Raw genomic sequence first — 18,415 nt, forward strand, 5'->3', positions numbered from 1 at the left:
ACGACACTCTCCTTGTCGAACCGACTATTGTTCACACGACAGAAATCGGGAGTTGTACGGTGTTGCCAATTATTTTCTCGTGTTCCTAGGCTTGCACATTGCCTACTTACTTAACTTTAAAAATGAATGCTTAATTACTGGTACATGGTCGAGCACTTAAGTGTGGATGGCATAGTTACCCACAAGAGAATATTAATTTTTATCCTGGTGATGATTATGATCATTTTGTAAGAAAATAATATTATAATAGTAAATGAATTGAAAACTATTTACACAAACATAATTTATTAAATAAATGGCAATTTGAAAGTAGTATTTATAAATAAGTATGAGAGCATAGAGATTTATATCATAGGAATATGTATGAAAATACTCCTTTTCTTAGATAATACTTCAGTTGATACATGGTTTGTAATATTTGTATTTTACAAACATTTTGTCTAGATATATCAGTTCTCAAAATTATCAGAACTTGGTTAATTGTAAAATATGCGCTGATTAAGGAAGAAACAGTTTGAACAAATATCATCATCAAAGCATTTTTCAAATATATATCTACATCACAGTCCAACTTACACAACATCCATTGGTGCAAAAATGAACAACAATGTTTCTTAATTATAACATTTCCCCAAAAATTAGATTCCCATAAATTATTGTTCTCTTAGTTAATAACTTACGCTACTTCATAAATTTATACAGTGCAGAATTTCATTAACAACTTCTGAATTTCGTTTCATCCATGACTGAAACTATGTACTAACTGAAAATTGTTAATCAAAATGTTCAGTATGTAAGAAGTCAGTCTACACACTTGAAATAACTAACAGTCTTTTCTCCCATGACTAATTCTTCAGTGCTTGATGTAATGTCTTCATCACTGTCTGGTTCACCTGGAGATTTGTATCCATAGATTCTCATTTCTAGAAGAAAAATTATTATGCTTGATTATCCAAATTGATTAAAATGATATTCAAAACTTAAAATATATCAAACATATTATAAACCACATAAAATTTTTCAATTTGTGATTTAGATGATACTTAATATATATTTATTGTTATATTTTATCTAAATGTGAAAACTGTGTTTAAGGAAATATATTATTTTAGAAACTGATTATATTTATTTATTTATTTATTTATTTTTTAATGTTAGGTAAGTTTGACATTGATTTTTTTCTTTTTATGTAGTGTTAACACCTCTTATAAAAATGTCAAAACGATCATGAAATTAGATTTGTTAGTATTATGTGCTGTCTAGTGTGTTTGTGTTTATCTTATGTAGTAGTTATGCTGTCTAATGTATTTCTGTTTGTCTTGTGTAGTATCGGTGATGTGTATGTATGTGTCTTGTGTTGTAGTTGTGCTGTCTAGTATGTTTGTTTTGTCTTGCGTATTAGTTGTGCTGTGTAATTTGTTTGTGTTTGTCTTGTGTAGATGTTGTGGTGTGTAGTTTGTTTATGTTTATATTGTGTAGTAGTTGTGGTGTGTTTGTGTTTATATTGTATTATAGTTGTGATGTGTTTGTGTGTGTCTTGTGTAGTAGTGTGCTGTCTAATGTGTTTGGGTTTGTCTTGTGTAGTAATTGTGCTGTCTAATGTGTTTGTGTTTGTCTTGTGTAGTAATTGTGCTGTCTAATGTGTTTGTGTTTGTCTTGTGTAGTAGTTCCTCCATTCATATCGGGGGTTAGGCGTAGAGCTGACAACTCTGCACTGTAAAAAGAAAATGTCAAGAAACAGCAATATAAGGCCATGGATGTTCCCAAGGTAAAATATTCCGGAGGTAAAATAGTCCCCCGTTCGGATCTCCGGGTGGGGACTACTTTGGGAGGTCTCTGGACTAAGGATAAGATCTACGTAAGGAATAAGGCTATTAACTTAGGCACCTGGAATGTTCTGAGCCTTTACCGGCCTGGGGCATTTCAGTGTACAGTTAATGAGATAGTTAAGTATAGATGTAGTAGCTGTCCAGGAAGTTAGGTGGCCAGGAGAAGGGAATTGTAAAACTAAAAATTATACTTTTTTCTATGGTGGTACTGAAAATCATAATTTTGGAACAGGCTTTTTCATAAATAATAGAATTATCTCGTTGCTTAAAACAGTAAAATTTATTAATGATAGGATATCATATGCAGTTTTACAGGGTAGATGGTGTAAAATTATTTTAATAAACATACATGCACCAACGGAAGATAAAGATGATAATACTAAAGATGATTTTTATACAGAGTTAGAACAGGTCTTTGATAAATTTTCTCAGTATGATATGAAAATTCTGTTAGGTGACTGTAATGCACAGATTGGCAAAGAAGAGACATTTAAACCCACGATTGGTAAAGAAAGTCTTCATGAATTAAGTAACGATAATGGTATAAGATTGATTACTTTTGTAACCTCAAAGAATTTAATTGTGAAAAGTACCACTTTTAAACATAAAGATATCCATAAATATACCTGGTCTTCTCCAGATGGTAAAACTCATAATCAGATAGATCATATTCTCATTGATAAGAGAAGGCATACTAGTATAATTGATGTTCGTACACATAGAGGTGCTCACTGTGACAGTGACCATTATTTAGTAATTGCTAAATTAAGAGAAAGACTCTCAGTGAAAAATCATAAGCAACAAAATCTAAAAGTTCTAAAATTTGATACAGGAAAGTTTACTGATGAAAGAATTAAGAAAGATTACCAAATAAAACTGTCAAATAGATTTGATGTTTTGCAGGATTTAAATGATGGTGAAAATATAAATGAAACAGACGTAAATAAGAATTGGGAGCACATACGTAATGCAATAGAATCAGCAGCTAAAGAAAGTATAGGATACCATAAACCGAGAAAAAGTAAGCCATGGTTTGATGATGAATGTCATAATCTAATAGAAATACGAAATCAGGCTAGACTTAGGTGGTTAAATAACTCTGATGATACAAATCTAAACAATTATAATAGAATAAAGCGAGAAGTTAACCGCACGTTTAGAAGTAAAACAAGAGATTACTTGAAAAGCAAAATTAACGAAATTGAAACAAACAGCAAAAATAAAAATATCAGAGATTTATATAAAGGTGTAAATGAGTTTAGAAAGGGGTGGCAACCTAAAATAAACTTGATAAAAGATAAAGACGGTGATTTTCTAGCTGACCCAAGTCATATTCTAAATAGATGGAAGAACTACTTTAATGACCTTTTAAATGTCCATGTAGGAGATAAATCAGAAGTGAATGAAGTACACACAGCAGAACCTTTAGTTCCAGAAACTAACTTGACTGAAATTAAAGATGCTATTAAAAGGCTAAAGAATAACAAAGCACCTGGCATTGATTTAATACCAGCTGAGTTAATTAAATATGGTGGAAATTCATTAATATGTCAAATTCATAAATTAATTTGTTTAATATGGAATAAAGAAGAAATCCCTCAACAGTGGAAAGAATCCATAATTGTTCCTGTGTTTAAAAAAGGTGATAAAATGAACTGCAATAATTACCGTGGAATTTCTCTACTCTCAACAACATAGAAAATATTATCTAACATTCTTTTAACAAGACTAACCCCATATGCTAATGAAATTATAGGTGATTATGAATGTGGATTTAAACGTAACAGATCAACTACAGATCAAATTTTTCACTTCAGACAGAGACTTGAAAAAAAGTGGGAATATAATCGAAATGTCCATCAGCTATTCATTGATTTCAAAAAAGCATATGATTCGGTCAAAAGAGATAAATTATATAATATATTAGTAGAGTTTGGAATACCTAAGAAGCTTGTGAGTATGATAAAAATATGCACCAGTGAAACAGAAAGTAAAATTCGTATGGGTATTAATATGTCTGACAAATTTACAAATCATGATGGGTTTAAATAAGGAGATGCATTATCTCCTTTGCTCTTTAATTTTGCCTTAGAATATGCTGTTAGGAAGGTAAAAGAAACTAACGAAGGACTAAAATTAAATGGTGTGACTCAGTTGTTATCATATGCAGATGATGTAGACTTACTGGGGGATGATGCGAATACAATTGAGAATAATGCTAAAATATTTTTCAAAACTGCTAAAGAGATAGGTTTGGAAGTTAACAAAGAGAAAACTAAATATATGGTTACAGGCCGAAACCAAGTGTTAGGTAATAATCAAAATCTAATTATTGATAACAACTCGTTTGAACCAGTCTCAAAATTCAAATACTTAGGAAGTAATATTAACAAATGAAAATTATATTAAAGAGGAAATAAAAAGTAGGCTAAATGCATGTTACTTCTCCCTTCATAAACTTTTGTCTTCTCGTTTAATATCTAAGAAACTAAAAGTTAAAATATACAAAACAGTAATTTTGCCTGTAGTATTATATGGGAGTGAAACTTTGTCCCTTACATTGAAAGAGGAACATAAATTGAGAGTATTTGAAAATAAGATCCTTAGGAAAATCTTTGGACCTAAAAGAGATGAGGAGACAGGTGAGTGGAGAAGGTTACATAATTTAGAACTACATAATTTGTATTCATGTCCAGATATTATTAGAATCATTAAATCAATAAGACTTAGGTGGGCAGGCCATGTGGCACGAATGGGAGAGGAAAGAGGAGTTTACAGGATTCTTGTTGGGAAACCTGATGGTAAGAGACCTATAGGAAGGCCAATACGAAGATAGAGGGACAACGTTGAGATGGACCTAAGGGAAATCGGTAGGGATGGAAAAGAGTATATAGAACTTGCTCAAGATAGGGAAAGATGGAAGGCCTGTGTTGCTGCAGCCATGAACCTTCGGGTTTAAGAAGGCTAGGGAGTTAGTTAGTTAGTTAGTTAGTTAGTTATTTAATTTTGACTATCAGATATTTTGTGGGTTTAATTATCAAATAATATAACAATATAATATATTTGTTGCATATTGATTGATTAATTGATTGATTTTATTTATTTACTTCGCTTTTTGTGCCACTTTTGGTTAATTTGAATCTAATATGATGAAATTCGTGATTGGACACTCACAAACATCTATGCCCAGGACGGGATTCGAACCCCGGAGTCCTGGCGTCGTAGCGCAATGCGCTAACCACTCCGTCACGGAGTGTTGAATATCATCAATATTGAAATGTTGAAATTAATAGGTTGTATAAAATGTAATCAAGTGTTCCTGAGTTCGATTCCCGATGCAGGCACATAGTGGTTCGGATCCAACTTTAAACTGTAGGTGCAGTCCCGAATAGCCTTACTGTGCATAAAGTGAACTTAAAACACAATCTAAATCAACCAATCAATAGGATGTAAACATTTCTGATCAATTCTGAAAACATTATCTTATTTAGTTTACAACAAATATTAAAACATTGAACTTGTATGAAAAGTTTCAAAAGTATTTGTCTATTAATATTTTTTGTATTTGATACGTATTTAAAATATTTACAATATTATTAAAGAAACAAATGTTCATTGCAAGAATATCTTGTAAATTTAATGTTTCGGTATACATATTTACGATCACATTATATACACATTACTGTATAATCAACCTTCTTATACGTACTACTTTACCGGTAACTTAACAACATGTTAGATTTAAGAAACTCCTGGTTACTTACATTCAGAGTATGATGTAATGTATCAGCACACATTGTACACTATTAATCAATTACAAAATGTAAATTGTACTCTCCACATTGTGCATTGAGATCTTATTATTCTTACTTTGAAAAGTAAACTCGTAAAATAAAACTACGTTGATGGATCAACAATGAAATACATCGTACTGGAGACTGCTCCTCTTGCTGTTTAAAGCGAGGACTTAATAAAAAGAGCCACTGTCGTTAGGGAAGTTTGCAAATTCGGGAACCTGGTACACAGTCTGTAGGTAATTCCATCATTTATATTCCATCTACAGAACTTTTGAACTGTTCACATCTAGTGGTGTGTACTCAAGAAAGAAACTCAGACGTCACATTCCAGATTTCTTCTTCTCCCTTGACTCGGTGAAATAATATTGGCGTGTGCTTGAATGTATTAGTGTGCTAATAATCTTCTACTTTAGGACTGGAAGGTGCTTACCTTATATATCCAGGTTTCAACTCCTCTTACTTGAGCTTGGGCTTTCTATCCCTTATTGGTCGTAAGAAAGCTTTGTCGTACGTCCTTCAGGCTCGAATTGCCTTATCTTCCCATCCCGATATTCACCTCCACTGTGGCTTTGATAAAAATAGGAAACAATAATATGTGTTTATCCTCACCCTTCACCGTAGTGGTTTATCCTTAGGATTTTCCTTCCATGTGTTCTTGTAGTTTTCTGGAATACGCGACAAAACGTACCATCGACGAAACGTACAGCGACAAAACGTACCTACCACCTGCGAAGGGTCTTCTAATGAGTCTTAAAATATTTGCGATGCTAAAAAACGTACCACTTGAAAGTCCTATATCTTGAACTTTACGCCAAAGGCATTTCTTAAAATGGAAGAAGCACCCACTGATTTCTGTCGAATGAAACACTTGGCGAACCGCATATATGGCTGCAAATTTAAAATCCACGTTGACTCTTTCTGGTTTCGACTTCGGAACAGCCAGAATGATAAGTCGAAACAAGTGAATATAAATCTCTCTATCCTTATTGGGCAATATAGCAAAATCTACGGGGTTGATATGTGTTTCTTCAGCAGTGCTTCCAAAATCTGCATGGATGCTGTAAATCTGAGAAAATTGTTTACTACAGCAGTTAAAAGTACCATCCATGAAAAAATGAGTAAAGCGTTTCAAACTCTAACTAACCTAAACTAAACTAATATGAAAACAATCAACCAGGAAATTCGCATGAAAGCTATATTAGTAACACTTAGCTCTATTTCCATGTTCATGCTCCCAACTGAATATTCCACCTAAGAGATCAAAGTCGCAATGTCTAATGAGGTAAAACGAATAACCTGGCTGGGTGCTGGATAGCGCACCGTGCTGTAATGTCTGACATGTCAAGGGCAAGTTCAAGCGTTTTCCTTGAAGTGGTACGTTTTGTCGGGGAGTAAATATTTTGAAGTTATTAGTGTATCCTTCACAGGTAGCTGTTTATCTGAGTGGTACGTTTCGTCGCGAAAACCCAAGTGAGTGGCACGTTTTGTCGCTGGTACGTTTTGTCGGGACATCGTTTTCTGATACTCGTCAAAATTATCTACCAGAATTACAAAGAATCACATGATAATCGACCTATGTACCAATTTTATTAGAACGTGATTGCACAATTTGAAGGCCTTTTTAGAAGCCTAGTCTCCTCGTGGATATTGCATTGTTAGGAAGGGGAGGGAGGGAGGTACGAATTCACTACGGCATAGTTGACCCATGGAGGACCTCACTCTACCCTTCCTCCCTTTGGGAGGTGCATTTACAATAGTTTTCTTCTTTATCTCCGTTCACTGTCGATTAATTTAAAAGATGTATCGACGATCAGTGTTGAAAGGTTGAAGTTTTAGACATTTAAAGTGTCAACTTATGCCAGAAAAGATCCAAGGACTGCTTTTTTTTCTTTTAATAAGTTCGAAAGGGTAAATCGAGTTGTTTTCCAATAACATATCACACAACTGTGTCCGCAGTTATAATCTGTGCTCTCTGAAATTGCTTTGTTCCAGAGGCTAACCTACACAAGTTAATCTACTCTCTGTGGACTTTGTGAAATTATTGTTTTCTGCTGTATGTCAGGTCTAGGTCAGACACAATTTTGAATTCACTCTTTATGAGGTATTGCCGTCTTAAATCTTTTTGATATTTCTCTTCAGAAAGTGTTTTTTTGGAGAATGTACGAGTGATTTTAATAGATTCTATGGTGCAAAAATAAATATTGAATTGTTAAGAGGGCCTCAAAGTGTATTCAGTAAAATGACGAAAACATAAGTATCGTTAGTATATTATTATTCAAGTTCTCAAAAATTAAAATTGAACTCCATCTTGATAAATCCTTTTGAAGACTACGGAACCCTTTCAAGCTGCTTTCTGTGCCGTATGGTCAGTGCCATAATCTATCTATATATGACTCTCAACACTGAATTCTGTAAATATTTCCTTTAGTAGATCTCAAACCAGCTGTCCATGCTGTTTCACGTCATAACAAGAACAACACTCCCATCTATTACAACCTCTATACTTTTAATAATCTTGATTGTGTCACCGTTCTCGCCCGGTCAATAACTGTCAAAACACTTCTGATGGTGCAGTAAAAAGAAAGGAATTCCAGACGAAAGTTGCAGTGAAAATAGATTCAGCCCAAGAAGGGAAAAAAGGGTAGGTAAAAGATAGCTATCCTACCTGTCGGTTTCAGGTAACCGCAGCAAGGTAGTACATACGGCCGCTCGTCCGATATTCAGTATCGGCTTGAGTGTACCATCCAACGTTTTATTAGCTGAAATCGTTGAGTACGAAATCGGATCAAGTAAGGCCTGTGTGCATTTTGTAAAAAAAGCCGATGCCCTAAATAAAATTCGGTCCCTAACTCTATGAGACACCTAATTGTGAGGAATAAACGGCATAGCACATCGCGCTACGATGTTCCGAGGGTCCCGAGCTCGAATTCCGACCTCAGCATGGATGTTTGTCAGTTTAAATTCATCAGTTTCATCATGCCGTTAGCCATCTTCGCAAATTAGCCAAAATGGAAGTAAAATAAAGCAAATCAACCAATCCAATAAGCGAGGAATGAGCAGATACTCCCTGCCTTCTTTCGCCGAGACCAGGATATGAGTGATTAGTGCATTGCAACGATAGATAGAGGTGTAATGTAATGGAATCCAGATTGTCCTAACTTAACTTAGTGGTGTGCAGTAGCGCAGGGACGTTTATAATTTAGATGGTGTGAGGTATACCTCATTTTGTGCTTCGTTGCATGAACTTCACCATATCCCCCTACACGCCACAACATCCTTCAATTTCTGCACTCTCTGTACTGAGATAGTTCCGGCTGGTTCCACCAGAGGTCTTTACTATCCAGGCATATTGAACACCAAGGACCTCTACTGGCGCTCCGCCCAAGTTGTCGTCTTCCTCCTCTCGGGCCATGAAGCGTCGTTGAGTACCGAACTGAGAATTACGTCAATTATTCATTTTAATGTAGGGTGGGATTCGAAACGAAGAACTGAGGTGACTAACCCCTCCTTATGTCTTTAACCAGCCCAACTTCCCGTTATGAATGATACATGCCCGCAATGATAATTATTACTAAATATGTCATAAGTATAGACTTCCAGTTCAGTTTAGTTATTTAAGAACCCCATGGCTACATATGAAAATACTTTTAAAATATTTATGGTGGATCTGTAACATATTTAATCTCTTTTGGATGCCATGATTTCTGTATTTTCGCGGATTTATACAGAGTATTTCAGAACAACTTTTCCATCGGACACTAAAATTGTGCCTTGTTTTGATGTATGTCGGGATGCTTCATCACTTAATGCTATTCGAGCGCTTGTTGAGAGCTACAGCGTTTTGTTGTGGAAAACAAAAAAAACTGAGGTGCGATGGTTCCCGATCGACTCGCGAGAGGTCCAAGTTTAAAGGACTGGTAAAACATTTGACAAAATAGTAATTTACAGTTCAATTTGCTGCACTTCGCGAAGCTCTACTGGATAAGATCATGACATATTCAATTGGATAATTCTATTCCAATATTTTTAAAAAATCACAAGAAAGAAGGTCAGTAACATACTTTTGTGAAGAAAATTTATATATTATCACCAATCGACTACTTCTTATAAAAGTGTACCCCGACCTATGAAAAGGAGCAATAGCTTGCAGCCTTATTTCCTGAAACTAAATGTTGTCTTATTCCATCGTTTCACAGTCATCATAAACAGTTTTCATATCATTGGGATGATTTCTAAAAGCACATGTAAAGTGAAGCAACTATATTCTGTCTCGGGAATCTGTGTAGAAAACAAACGAAAATATGTCTCTGCGCAAGTAATGACTCGAGAGGGCTCGAACAATAAACGCGCGATTGGAACAGCTTTGCATGCAGAGGAAAAAGCTACTTTTACTACCAGCAGTTTGGATCAGCGTGTACTGCTTTGCACTGCCCACTCGTTTTCTCCCCTTCTCTACAGTTATGAGCGACTTTGCTTCAGAGATTCCCGGGATGGAATTATGGTACCACAATGTAGTATAATAGGTTTACAGTGGCTTGATTTTTTTAGGAGTGACCCGATGTGAACTTTGTCTTGTGTTGAGCTATTGGAAAATGAGTTATTTTAACAGCAGCACCCTGCGGCTGCCAAATTATGTGAGGGCGTGGTACAAGGGGTACAACTCGCATCTACGGATTTCAGGGGGAAATTTGTATGCGCTATGCAGTACCCATGTGCCTCCAACCGTTCCTTCGCCACTGATGGTGTGTAGTATACTCTGACGTAATTTAAAGAAATTGTTTTTTGGGTTAAAATTTATATCCAAGTAGCCTTGATGTTTCTCTATCAGGAGTTGCAGTGCTACTGAATAGACACATAACTAGGAATAAGGGCAAACTTTTGACAAGATTAAATGACGTCTTGGCAAGACTACACAGACTAAGAAACGTTGCACGACGGAGGCACATAGTGGTTTGGATTTAATTTTAAGCTTTACGTCCAGTCCTCATTGCCCTTATGTGCCATAAAGTGGACATAAAACATCTCGTCACCATTGTGTATGTACGTTATAGTATACTACATTTTCTATTCAACTGGAGAACTTCGTTGTTTTAGTTGCGGAAGTAGTGGTGTGCACAAGGGAAGGGGCGTTGGTGGTGGGGGGTCATAATTCCCCCTTTGGCCCAGCACTCCTAAAGAAAAATAACATCAAAGGCAGGAAAAGATGACAAAATGAGGACTGCCTACCAAAAAGTATCGTCCAATGTCTGTCGGTGAAAGTATGAGTCTCGCAACTCAAAGATAATGAGACAGGAGTTTCTCAGGTAAATGTCCGGTCACTGCCGAGGTGAATGCAATGCTATTGCGTAAAACAACAGGACAAGAAGGGCTGGCAGTGATCAAAAAAGGGCCTGATTGCTTTGAGAGAGAGGAGAGCTGGAGGTCTTGACAGAAAGAGGGGTTCGAGACTCAACATACCCAAACATGAAAAATTTCCATATTTCCTTGTGTGTCTGCCATTCTCAATCACGACGTATATGGGTTCATAAACATATTTCATTTCGTATATTTAATCTGGTCAAGTGTGTACCTCATCGCAGTCCTTTTGGGGGACAAGAGCAAGCTAATGGCGAGCCATTAGGGCTACAACACGATATATACATAACCTCCTCTATCGAAAACCCTGGGCACGCTACTGTGCGGAATAATAATAATAATAATAATAATAATAATAATAATAATAATAATAATAATAATAATAATAATGAAGTTACAGGCACGAAAGAGATGCTGATGAAATCTACTATTGGAATATTGTACTCAACGTTTACTTGTAATTGTTGCGAAAATAAATGTTTCGAAATTGCTGAAGGGCTCAGTGAATTATTGGAAACCAATAGCAAAATGTTATCTCCAAGAAATTAATTTTCAAAGCCTACGCAAACTGATAAAAAAAACTTTAGTAGAATTAAAGTCCTAATTGAATAAATGTGCTCCAGAAGTATAGTGCAAATACCAAAAGACCTGTAAACTGTGTCAAAATCAATATGCTTGAAATTGCCGAAAATCAAATAAAGTAAAATTATATTACCGAGATTTAAGTCGTGCACAATAGAGGTGAATTCTACTCGAATTGATTAGTCTTGAATATTCAGAGAACGCAGAGAATTACGTCCTGTAGAGCCCATGGATTTTGTTACGATTTTTTTTTCATAACAATAACTGTTTATGTAAATAATTTCGTTAATATACGTTCACTTGCATTAATACTTCAACGAATCCAGAACGCCTGTGTCCGCTTCGTTTTCGACATAAAATATTCAGAACATTTGACACCGTATTATGCGAAGGTCGAGTGGCTGAAATTAAGTGATACACGGATTTACCACAACCTTGTCCTACTGTACAAAGCCCTAGAAATAAAAGATCCAAAATACCTTTCCGGGCGGTTTCAATATCTTTCGGACTTTCACTCCCGCAACACCAGATCACGTGAAAAATCTCTGTTATCCATCCCTATCCACAGATCTAACTTCTACGCCAATTCGTTTACCGTTACCTCTGCAGGACACTGGAACAGACTGCCCCCCGAAATCCAAGCCTCCTCCTCAATTGTAACATTCAAAAGACAATTAAAATTATACATGCTAAACAATTGGACCTAGATTAAATTCCCAGAAAGAAATACGTTATACATTTAGCCCACGAAATATGCTTTCTATGTAGGTACTTGTGTGTGAATGTGTGTTTGTGTGTGTGTGTGTGCATGTAGAAACTGTATTGCTTTTATTTTTAATTTCTTCTAAGCTACTTTTTTTCATTGTGTTAGTAAAAATAATGAGCAATGTACGTAATTAATGGTTAATCCAGGGCTTGACTGCTCGTATTCAAACAGTATTGCTTTCATTTTTAGTTTCATTTTACTTTCACTACTTTACTTTTCTTTTATTATTTTATTTTTCATTTATTTTTTTAATTTTTTAATTGTATACAATTTACTGCAAAGAAAAAATGATCCCTGTAATTAATGGTTAAGTGGAAGAGAAGGCATTAATGCCTTAACTTCGCAATGTAAACAAAGTCGTAAATAAATAAATAAATAAATAAATAAATAAATACTTTTTTAAGCAAAATATGTACTCCAGACGTAACACCAGGTTAACATTCTGAAGCCCTTCGACCTATATCATATGAAAATTTCCGAACATAAAGAGTCCGATGCAGAATGTGTTCCATTCTCTGCATACACAACACAAATGTAGAAATACGGAGCAGAATCTACCTTTAAACATATCCTCTTCTTCCTTCAACACTTCGTACCACCACGTGTTGTCAAACTTTGGCTGCAAACCACCGTAATCTGCCGGTAGTATTTCCCTTGGTATGTGGGCTGCTAGAGAATCCCAATCTGAACCATGCACAACCACCTATAAATAATTAAAAATGTAAAAAAAAGCTGCAAAATATATGAAATTAATTATTACAATTAGATGGTATTAGCAGAATTCTGCTTAATAGATTACTACACTGCTCATTACATCTTCTCTTTGTCATTTTTTGAGTGTGTGGGTGTTTTAATTCTGAGTTTTTCACGGACACACCAGCAAAGTAATAATTCATATGACGTTACAATACCCTCTTGTAGGTGGCGATTTCTTTAAAGCTTCCTCTGCTTTAATAGTACCCTATACACTCTTTCAGGGATGTGACGACCCCATCGCCCAGTGACTTTTTCACTGCAGTTAGTCAACCAACAGAGTTAAATGGTCAGCATTTTGCTCTGTTGGGATCTACAGAGCTGTTCTCTCATGGCTCTATGAGCGTCCCACAATTGGCAAAAGTGGGATATGGTTGGTGGACGAAAATGTGATCGTCCCAGCTAGATCCGAGGGATCCGCTGACAAACGACAGGTGCGGTCATCCATTCATATTGCACTGTAAAAAGACACGTCAACAATCAGCAATATGAGGCCATCGATGTTCCCAAGGTAAAATGTTCCGGAAGTAAAAGAGTCTCCCATTCGGATATCCGGGCGGGAATTACTTTGGGAGATCCCTGGATTAAGAATAAGATCTACAATAGGAATTAGGATATTAAATTAGGCACTTGGAATGTTCTGAGTCTTTACCGGCCTCGGGCATTTCAGTGTACAGTTAATGAGATAGTTAAGTATAAATTATACATAGGTAGTAGCTGTCCAGGAAGTTAGGTGGCGAGGAGAAGGTAATTGTAAAACTAAAAGTTACACTTTTTTATGGTGGTACTGAAAATCATAATTTTGGAACAGGCTTCTTCATAAATAATAGAACTATCTCGTCCCTTAAAACAGTAGAATTTATTAGTGATAGGATATCATATGAAGTTTTGCAAGGTAAGTGGTGTAAATTATTATTATTATTATTAAACATTCATACACCAACGGAAGATAAAGATGATAATACTAAAGATTATTTTTATGAAGAGTTAGAACATGTCTTTGAAAACATTATCCTAGTATAATATGCAAATTCTGTTAGAGGCAAAGAAGAGGCATTTAAACCTGCTATTGGTAAAGAAAGTCTTCATGAATTAAGTAATGGTAATAGTATAAGATTAATTACTTTTGCAACCTCAAAGAATTTAATTGTGAAAAGTACCACTTTTAAATATAAAGATATCCATAAATATACCTGCTCTTCTCCAGATGGTAAAACTCATAATCAGATAGATCATATTCTCATTGATACTAATATAACTGACGGTATTTCACATAGAGGTGCTGACTGTGCCAGTGACAATTATTTAGTAATTGCTAAATTAAGAGAAAGACTCGCAGTGATAAATCATAAGCAACAAAATCTAAAAGCTCTAAAATATATTACAGGAAAATTTGATGATGATAGAATTAAGAAAGATTACCAAATTAAACTGTCAAATAGATTCGATATTTTGCCGGATTTAAATGATGATGAAAATATAAATGAAACAGACGTAAATAAGAATTGGGAGCACAGACGTAAATAAGAATTTGGAGCACATACTTAATGCAATACAATCAGCAGCTAAAGAAAGCATAGGATACCATAAGCCAAGAAAAAACAAGTCATGGTTTGATAATGAATGTCATAACCTAATAGAAATAAGAAATCAAGCGGGACTTAGGTGGTTCATGATACAAACTTAAGCAATTATAATAGAATAAAGCGAGAAGTTAACTGCACGTTTAGAAATAAAAAAAGATTACTTGAAAAGTGAAATTAAAACAAACAAATTGAAACAAACAGCAAAAATAAAAATACCAGAGATTTATATAAAGGTTAAATGAATATAGAAAGGTGGCAAACTAAAGTAAACTTGATAAAGGATAAGAGCTCTTTTTTTGCTGATCCAGGCGACATTTTAATTAGATTGAAGAACTACTTTAATGATCTGTTAAATGTTCATGGAGAAGGTAAATCAGAAGTTAATGAAGTACATAGAGCAGAACTTTTAGTTCCATAACCTAACTTGACTGAAGTTAAATATGCTATTAAAAGGCTAAAGAATAACAAAGCACCTGGCATTGATTTAATACCAGCTGAGTTAATTAAATATGGTAGAATTTCGTTAATATTCCAAATTCGCAAATTAATTTGTTTAATATGGAATAAAGAAGAAATCCCTAAACAGTGGAAAGAATCCATAATTGTTCCTGTGTTTTAAAAGGTGATAAAATGAACTGCAAAAATTACCGTGGAATTTTTCTACTCTCAATGTTATTATATAACATTATTTTAACAAGTTTAACCGCATATTCTAATGAAATTATAGGTAATTATCAAAGTGGATTTAAATGTAACAGATCGACAACAAATCAAACTTTTCACATCAGACAGACATGTGGGAGAAAGTAAGAATATAATCAAAATGTCCATCAGCTTTAATTGATTTGAAAAAAGCATATGATTCAGTCAGATGAGATAAATTATATAATATATTAGTCGAGTTTGGAATACTTAAGAAGCTTGTTAATATGATAAGAGTATGCACCAGTGAAAGAGAAAGTAAAATTCGTGTGGATATTAATATGTTTGACAAATTTACAATTCATGATGGGTTAAAACAAGGAGATGCATTATCTCCATTGATCTTTAATTTTGACTTTGAATACGTTGTTAGGAAGGTAAAAGAATCTAGCGAAGGACTCAGCTGTTAGCATATTCAGATGATGTAGACTTACTGGGGAATGATGTAAATACAATTAAGAATAATGCTAATAAAGCTAAAGAGATAGGTTTCGAAGTTAACAAAGATAAAACGAAATATATGATTACAGGCCGGCAAGTGTTAGGTAATAATCAAAATCTAATTACTGATAACAACCCTCTGAGCCAGTTTCCAAATTCAAGTACTTAGGAGTAGATAATACTAACAAATGAAAATGATATTAAAAGGAAATAAAAAGCAGGCTTAATTAAGGAAATGCATGTTACTTTTCTCTTCATAAACTTTCGTCTTCTCATTTAATATCTAAGAAACTAAAAGTTAAAAAATACAAAACAGTAATTATGCTTACAATATTATATGGATGCGAAGCTTGGTCCCTTAAATTGAAAAAGGAACATAAATTTAAAATATTTGAAAATATGATCCTTAGGAAAATATTTGGACCTAAAAGGGATGAGGAGACATGTGAGCGGAGAAGGTTACATAATTTAGAACTACATAATTTGTATTCATGTCCAGATAATATTAGAATAATTAAATCAAGAAGACTTAGGTCGGCAGGCCATGTGGCACGAATGGGAGAGGAAAGAAGAGTTTACAGGATTCTTGTTGGGAAACCTGATGATAAGAGACCAAGACGAAGATGGATGGATAATGTTTAGATGGACCTAAAGGAAATTAACAGGGATGGCAAATTATATATAGATCTTGCTCAGGATAGGGATAGATGGAAAGGCTGTGTTGCTGCAGCCAAGAACCTTCGGGTTTATGAAGGCTAGAAAGTTGTTAGTTCTATACACCTTTTTCTCACTTTGATAACATTTAGAAATTTTGCGAAAATTTGAAATAGAATTGGACTTGTCCATAAGCTCATGAAACAAAACACGAGAAGTTCAACTTAAATTTGAGGAGTATAATGTATTAGCATCCACTGGAGCAACAGAGTATCAAGAGAGAAAACCAGAGAAGGAGTTAGAGTATTGGCGAGGGACTGTGTATTGTAGAATTTAAGATGCCGTCAACAGTCATTTCGAAACACGGTTTTCAGAAGAGAGATTATTCTTTCATCCTGCTGCAGACAATTTCATGAAACTTAATTGCGGTAGTTGAACAGCTTTTTTCGTAACATACTTGGACCTTTTCAATATCTAGAAATATATGTCATAGCCGATGTATTTGTTGCGAAATACTGTACATTCATTCAAATAGAATATCATGTTGAACATTGCACAGAGTCTGCCAGTATCTTCGGACACAGCTGAAAACTTTTTCTCCAAAAAGACGTGTTAAAACGTCGCTACGGTCAACCATCTACAAGACAGATTTTATTCGTTAGAACTATTAAAAATGGAATGTGAAATTGTATTTGGAGCAACGTAAAATTATTCAGGAATTTTTGCAGATGTAATTAGTGTAGTGTTTCTCAGCTGTAGTGAAATTCAGAAAAATGAGATGTTGCATTTCATTACCTGTGTAGATAGCATTTTAAAATTCCTTGCACCATTATAATTTCTTCGCTGCCATAAACGCAGGATTACCCGTTAATATAACACATTCCAATTATAGTTTTTTATCCTAAAGATCAAATGTGTTACTTCATTCTTTCTTCAGAGTGAGACTTGACTTCAGCACAATTTCATTTCTTTTGGATAAGAAGATGTTGGAATCACCTGTTTCCAAGAAGAATGCTTGTAATGATTTTCTTAATGGATGAATGTATAAATAATGTGAGCCCCAATTAGCCCATTTATTTGAGGCAGGGTGAACCCCAATGCTGTTCTTTGCTGGGAAATTTACAACCAAAATCATATAATCTTGGAATATATCTCAAACTAACCATTAGAAAAATTGAAATAATATTATCAAAATGATTTCGTATTTATACCAATCTAGGATATAGTAATATTTTTCTGCTATACCAAGGCAACTATGTCTGTAAAGGCGATCCACCAGGCGACCTCAAAATCCACATGTTTTTTTTTTAATATATGTGAATATATTGGAGAAAGAGTGTATGCATCCAGGCATTAGTCAATAAGAAAAACAATATTGTCTGATGCATGCATTTTTCAACATGTTGATTTATCTGTGAAGCTTATGAAGCATGTTTGTCGGGTCTGCGCACTTCTGACAGGCAACTGTTCCCCATTTAAATACATTGGAGATTAGATACCGGACCTCCTATTATTACATTAAATTTCACGTTAAATCTGATTTAACCAGAGAAATTACGTCAAAACACCTAGACGAATAACAAGTATTTTAAAAACTAGAATTGTGGTCAAAAACTGGAAATATATCGGAACTCAATAAACGTCAATAATTTCAGAGACTATTTCGCTTATGTTACTTAAATTTTGCAAATTTAAGGAATTTATATAATAATACTAATAAATCAATACGACTGTTCTTTTAATTTCGTATCTTTTTTCAAATTAACTTTTCTTCACATGTGGTATAGCATCTGACTGCCACACAGGAGATCCGGGTTCGATTCCCTGCGTGTCTAAGGTCGGATTTGTTCCGGCTATGTCCCTGAGGCTCACCCAGCTTCAAATTAATTGAAATCTTGGGGCAACCCTAAGGGTGTGGTACTTAACATATCACCTCCAAAAATGGCAATG

General features: G+C 34.6%; 1 protein-coding gene across 1 annotated transcript in view; it reads right to left on the reverse strand.

Moving 5' to 3' along the window:
* Positions 1-268: 268 nt before the first annotated feature.
* The window catches only part of LOC145979428 (clavesin-2-like), a 53,902-nt gene continuing 35,755 nt past the window's right edge, over positions 269-18,415 (reverse strand). Inside the window, exons 7-8 of the mRNA XM_083112312.1 lie at positions 12,888-13,032; positions 269-923 (exon numbers count right to left, since the gene is read on the reverse strand). Coding sequence (XP_082968438.1) covers positions 802-923; positions 12,888-13,032 — 267 coding nt within the window. The 3' untranslated portion in view covers positions 269-801. The remainder of the gene's footprint in view (positions 924-12,887; positions 13,033-18,415) is intronic.

This window comes from Lepisma saccharinum, chromosome 26 (assembly GCF_977018435.1).
Source record: "Lepisma saccharinum chromosome 26, izLepSacc3.1, whole genome shotgun sequence".
Taxonomy (NCBI): Eukaryota; Metazoa; Arthropoda; class Insecta; order Zygentoma; family Lepismatidae; genus Lepisma; species Lepisma saccharinum.